The sequence below is a fragment of the Notamacropus eugenii genome, chromosome 7, assembly GCF_028372415.1.
Source record: "Notamacropus eugenii isolate mMacEug1 chromosome 7, mMacEug1.pri_v2, whole genome shotgun sequence".
Lineage (NCBI taxonomy): Eukaryota > Metazoa > Chordata > Mammalia > Diprotodontia > Macropodidae > Notamacropus > Notamacropus eugenii.
The window spans coordinates 169,123,833-169,129,832 of NC_092878.1; the positions used below are offsets into that span (position 1 = coordinate 169,123,833).

General features: G+C 54.1%; 1 protein-coding gene across 2 annotated transcripts in view; it reads right to left on the reverse strand.

Moving 5' to 3' along the window:
• MICU3 (mitochondrial calcium uptake family member 3) overlaps window positions 1–4,657 on the reverse strand; it is a 78,800-nt gene extending 74,143 nt beyond the window's left edge. Inside the window, exon 1 of one of the 2 annotated variants that reach the window (XR_011970820.1) lies at window positions 4,250–4,657. Coding sequence is in view for 1 of the 2 variants with exons in the window: in XM_072625659.1 (XP_072481760.1) it covers window positions 4,250–4,612 (363 nt within the window). In the remaining variant the exon portion in view is untranslated. The remainder of the gene's footprint in view (window positions 1–4,249) is intronic. The other variant, XM_072625659.1, reaches the window with a different exon arrangement.
• Window positions 4,658–6,000: the final 1,343 nt, after the last annotated feature.

Below are 6,000 nucleotides of genomic sequence, written 5' to 3' on the forward strand. Positions count from 1 at the left end.
AAAAAATTCCCAAACAGTTCACCATATTAAGGACATATTTCTTTAAAATACTGAGAAGATCAAGATTGATTCTGTATCATTTTTGATGTGGAATGCTCTCTGATGTTTGCCAAAAGGAAGACTGATCCAACGCACTGGATCCACATATGCCATAATGACAGACTGGGCTGGATGAGGTGTTCAGGGAGACCTAGTCCCTGTGGTGTGAGGGTTGCTGCACCTTTTCAGGGCTGCTCATCTACCCTTGGTGTCCACCTGATTCAGGCAATTCTCACCTGTGGCTCCAAGAAGTTGGAGCATGGACAGTGGCCACACCTCAGTAAACCAATTCAGCAGATGCTCTAAACAAGGTTGAAGGTAACCAACGGGTCTCCAACCCTTCATTGGATTGGGGGGTTGTCTACCCCAAGTATGTGAAGACTTCCCCCAGCAGATGTTGGGGGGGGATGAGAAGAACTTGTTCCAGTGGCCATGAAGGTGGCTGAAACAGACTCTGTGGAGTGCTTAGAGCTTGGTCAGACATGGAAGACACCAAGGTCATCCCCTGAATCCTGAGCCATCGACAGTCATCCTGACTTTTGTCCTGATACTAGACTTTGATGATTGTGGAAGAGAAAATGAGGCTGATGAGTGTGCAGCTCTGTCTCACTTGAATCCAATTCACAAGCAAGTCAAAACATCACCCTGTCATGTCACTGGTCCTCTTCCAAAGGAAGGATGCCGTAAAAGTAGCAGACCAGGAAGCTGAAAACAATGTGCTAGCCATCTGAACAAAGAATGTAACCGCAAGTACAGAATCAAAGATTTGGGTGGTTAATCAATCAATCACCAAGCAGTTATTAAGTGCCAAATATGTGGCAGTTATTGATCCAGACCTTGGGCACACAAAGACAGAAACAAAATAATATTTGCCCTCAGGTAGCTTACAGTCTGGCCATTAGAGTCATGCGGATCTAAAGAGCTATATGAATGAGAGAAGGGGCTGGAGAAACAAACAAACAAAAAGGTTCTTGTAGAATGTGGTCATTTAAATAGATTTTGCAGGAAACATGGGATTTTAAGAGACTGAGATGAGAAAGCAATACTGCCAGTCTGAGAGGACAGTCCATGTGAAGGCAAACACAACAGATGGGAGCACATTGGGATGACACCGCCAAGGCCAGTCTGGTTGGACACTGGAGGGCAGCAAAGGATGTAATGGGTAACTAGGCTGGAAAGGCAGGGAGGGGCAAGCCTATGAAAGGCTTGAAAAGCAAAGCGGACAATTTTATATTTGACCTTAAAGGCTAGAGGGAGCATTTACTGAGTAGGTGCAGGGCGATAAAAAGAGACTGAATCAGGGCAAAGACTGTGTGAGCAAATGAAGGGGAGAGATGACTAAAGGAGAGGTACAAAGCTTGAGTGTTGGTAAACTGGTTAAATACGTGGGGTGATGCAGAGTGAAGCATCAATGGCACCCCTGGCGTTATGATTCCAGGGGAGTAGCTGTGTGATGGTGCTGACAGAAATAGGCATGGGTCTTAGGTAAAAGTTAATGAGTTCTGTTTTAGACTTCAATTCAAGATGCCTATGGGATGTGCATCAGTTGGAGAGATGTGTAAGTAGAGCTCAGGAGAGAGACTAGGACTGGATACGTAGATGGGTGATAGATCTGCATAGATAATTATTAAAACGATGGCAGTTGATGAGGTCACCAAGCAAGAGTATGACAGGGAAAGAGAAGAGATCCCAGGACAGATCCCTGGAGAATAACCACAGTTAGGGGGCGTGATCTGGTTAATGAATAAGGAAAAGAGACTGTAGAGTGATCAGACAGATAGGAGAACCAAATGAATGCTGTGTATGAAAATCTAGAGAGGAGAGTGTCCAGGGGTGAGGATGATCTGAAGCATCAGGGGCTACAGAGGGCTTAGTTAACAAGTCAGGGGAAAGAGAAAAGAAGAATGGATTCATGATGAATGGCAGATCACTGGTAATTTTGGAAAGAATAGTTTCGGTTGAGTGATAAGGTCAAATGCCAGTTACAAATCCGCAAATAAGTTATGTAATAACACCCGTTATTGTAAACTGAATAAATGCCCCATTTACACACACATATTAATCACACACGTGACCATTTTTGAAATTTATAAAGATGTTATTGTATTGAATATAAATGCAATTAAAGGAATGACTGAACTCAGTAGGCTTTTTGTTATTCGTTATTTTCTCAATCAACTCCTATTATGAAGGAATTCATAACAGTTTGCTAAACTGATTTTCTCTTACTTAAAAAGTTTAGGACAATTGTCCTAAAGCACCTTAACCATATCCTAATATAGCTATAATTTTTCATTCCCCTTTGTACCTGGCCAAGAAGCTGCATGTGCTGCTTCATCAGGAAGATGACCTTCTGGCTTACTTAGACCTCCCTCACTCTGTTTGGAGCAGGAACGAGCACCACTTCCAGCAGGTCCTACTTACCAAATTGTAAAGGGTTCAAGCACTGGCTTAGAGATAGGAGCTGGCCATCTGGAAGACCAGAAATATTCCAATGGGTCTGTGACTTCATGGATTTGGGAGTCCTTCCAACAACGAACAACCTAACCCATCCCTGCCTGCCCAATTTCTGTGACTCCTGTGGTATTATCATAAGGGTAGCAGTGGGGCTTCCTGGCTGGCCCTCAGTCATCCCTCCCTCTTGCCATATGACCAGACTGCCTTCTCTTGTTGCGATCCAAGTCCTTGATGACCTCCTTGATTCCTACTGTGTGTTATACATAGTAGCCTGCTCATACCCACTCTGTGCCTCTCTGTTCCCTTCTGTGAGTTCCCTCTAGTTTTTTGGAGGAAGTGATATCTTGCTGTTATACAGCAATGCTGCCATTGAAAAGATGGGCCTTTGCTCTCATGGAATACTTGGCGTCAGTAAAGGAGATTTCACTTTTCTTTCTTCCCAACTCTGGACCTGCCTCCCTGTTGATCTGTCCTGTTCATCTATCCTGAAATCTGGGCAATAGGCATTAACCATCCACTTGGTCTTTCCTGTGTAGATGAACAAGCTGAACTCCTTTCGGTCATTACAAACATCTATCAAGCACTCACTCACTAGGTGCCAGGCACCTTGGTAAGCACTAGGGATACAAAGAAAGGCGAAAGGCAGTCCCTGCCTTTAAGGGGCTTTCACACTATTGGAGGAGACCCCCTTCTAACGAGGCCCTGGCTCTGCAATGTTTAGAGGCTCCACACAAGCAAGTAGCACGTCACTGACAAACAGACACATTTGGAGGACTCTGCCCTCCTCAGCCCTGACTTTGAGCAGGATCTCCATCACCCTGAAGGGACAGACCCCTCCCCTGTTTATTAACAGAGCAAGCCTGAGCATTGCTTCCTTTCCAGAATCCCGAATGACCCCCATGCCTGGATGGGGGAGGAGGCTCCAAGACAATATTCTCTCTACTGAATCAGAGGCTGGGTTCCCACCGTCTCCAGTCACCACAGCGTCTCATATCCTCCACACCTTTGTTAGCTCTGAGATGGGAAAGTTGGGGTCCTGTGAATACATCCCTTGGGAATACTTGGGAGTTCCCCACCGAGTGAGGACCACTGTAACTGGTACAGATAGCGAACAAGAGGTTCCACGCGGCTGGCAAAGCGGGCATCGGGCTCTTCAGGAACGCCATCCTCCCAATGCCCCTTTTGCTACCAAGAGGCCATTTGTTGGCAGGCCTTTGGTCCCTTCCCCTGTTCACATACTTTAATATTAATAAATTCCACAATGCCCTCAACGGCCTGACTGCCGGCACCCTCTCCTCTGCAGGATCCGATCCAGCCGCCGCCCCATCTCGTCTCCTATTGCTACCGGTGACTCCACTGTCTGTGATGGAGCCTGTTTGTCTGCGGGCCTCGAGGGTCCTCGAGGGCGGTAACTAGCGGGGGAGGGGCGGGCTGCTCCGGCCTGGCCCTCGCTGCCGGGGTTAGTCTCAGTAATCCTCTCAATGACGAGCAGGCAGGTCAGCTCCAGGGCGCACATCTCGCGGCCCGGGGGCCCCCTGCCCCTGCCCAGGGGGATGGCTGGCTCACGGCCGCCCCTCCCTCCCGCCAGCCCGCGTCACCCGTGGTCCATGCCGAGGATGGATCCCGCGCCCAGGCCCTTGTCCCCTCGCGCCCCCTCTCCCCGGGGGTCAGGAGCATCAGGGCAGCGCCCGGGCCCGAGGAGGCCCCTCCCCCCGCCGTGCCTCAGTTTCCCCCGGAGGGCGGCCCCACGTACCGTGCTGTCCCTGGCGGCGGCGGCCACAGCGAGGGGCAGGCGCGCGGCGGGGGGCCCGGGCGCGGGCTCGGGCGCCGGCTCGTCGGGCGCGGACGGCTGCTGCGGCCAGTACAGCCGGTGGCACACGGCGCCCACCAGCCCGCCCCCGGCCGCGGCCGCCGCGCCCAGCTCCCCCCAGCGCCGCCGCCGCCGCCGCCGCTGCCAGGCCTCCTCGTCCTCGTCCCGCTCCTCCCGCTCCGCCGCCGCCTCTGCCTCGGCGCCCGGCCGCCCCCACAGCGACCGCCCTGGGCCCGACCCGGGCCCGGGCAGGGGAGGGCCCAGGCGCCGCGGAGCCACCCACAGCAGCCGCCGCAGGGCCGCCATCGCCAGGCCCAGCAGCGTCGCTGTCACAGCCGCAGCTGTCACCGACCCGGAGGAGGAGCCGGGATCTCGCGACAACGGGAGCGGGGGGGAGGGGCGGGAGTCAGAGCGAGGGTGAGAGGCGGGACGGCAGAGGGGAAAGAGCTCGGGGATTGGGGGACCAGGGAGGGAGGGAGGAGCTAAGGGGGGAGCGAGGGCGAAGGGCAGGGCGGGAGGAGGGAGGAAGAGAGAGGGCGGGGCAGAGGACAAGGAGGAGGGCGACGATTGGAAGGACAGAGATGAAGGCCGGAGATAAGAGGCGGGGCGGGGCGGGGCGGAAAGAGGGGGACGAGAGAGGGGGTGGGGCAGGGGGAGAGGAAGGGGGAGCTGATGGAAGCGGCAGAGAGGCAAGAGAGTGCTAGGAGCGAGAGCGAGGGGAGGGGCGAGGGAAAAGGGGGACGGAGGACTTAACGGAGAGGGAGGGGAAAGAGGAGGGGCCTGGAGAGCAAGGAGCGGGAGGAGAGGGAGGGCCGGCATTGGAGGGGGAGGGAGGGGGCGGGGCAAGGATCTCTAGGGGGCCTGGCTCCGAGGGCTGAGAAGGACGCGCAGGAGGGGCGGGTCTAGGGGCGTGGCCTGAACTGGGGGCGTGGCCCGAGAAGGCGGGAAAGGCGAAGGGGTCCCCTGCAGCCAGGCTGCGGGCCACGCTGCCCTTTCCGCTCCCCCTCCCTTGATGGGCGGGGCTCGGAGACTGCGTTTGTGCGTCGGGGAAGTCTGTGGGGGAACAGCCGGTAAGTGGCACTAAGGCGGTCCCGAGGCTGCAGGGCTGCCTCGGTCCTGGGCTGGAGCAGCAGCGCCTGCCCTTTTCCTGAAAGCTCCGAGTTGGCTGTATCCAGGATCCCCCGAAAGGAGCAATAGAAAGGCGCCAGCTGTATGCAGTGCAGACCAGGGCTAGGGCAGCGCCAGGATACTGAGAACACTGTTCAGGAATACACCATTCTTGGAAGCAAAGCCTTCTTCAGGACTCTCAGGCAGCGCCGCTCACTTTCGCTCCCCGGCCCCAAGGCCGTGGGGCTACGCGTGCTCAGGGAAGGAGGCACAGAGACGAGCAGGCAGCTGGCCTGAGTTCTCCTACAAAATCAGAAGCTTTCTGGGGGTCTGCGGAGGACACCCACAAAGGACCGGTTCTGTCCTTTTTCAGTTAATTATGAGATGATAAAGGTGGGAGAGCCTGCTGACACCCTCATGGAGGAGGAAGCCTTCGACTTGTAGATACACAACTCTCACCAAGATTTTGCGTAAATGGGAGAACGGACGTAGAAGTTGGTGGTTGGTGAAGTAGTCTGGACGGTCTTAAGAAAAAAAAACATTAGCAGAGTCTGAGATTTCCCCTCCTGCCCCTAGTGTCTGCCTCT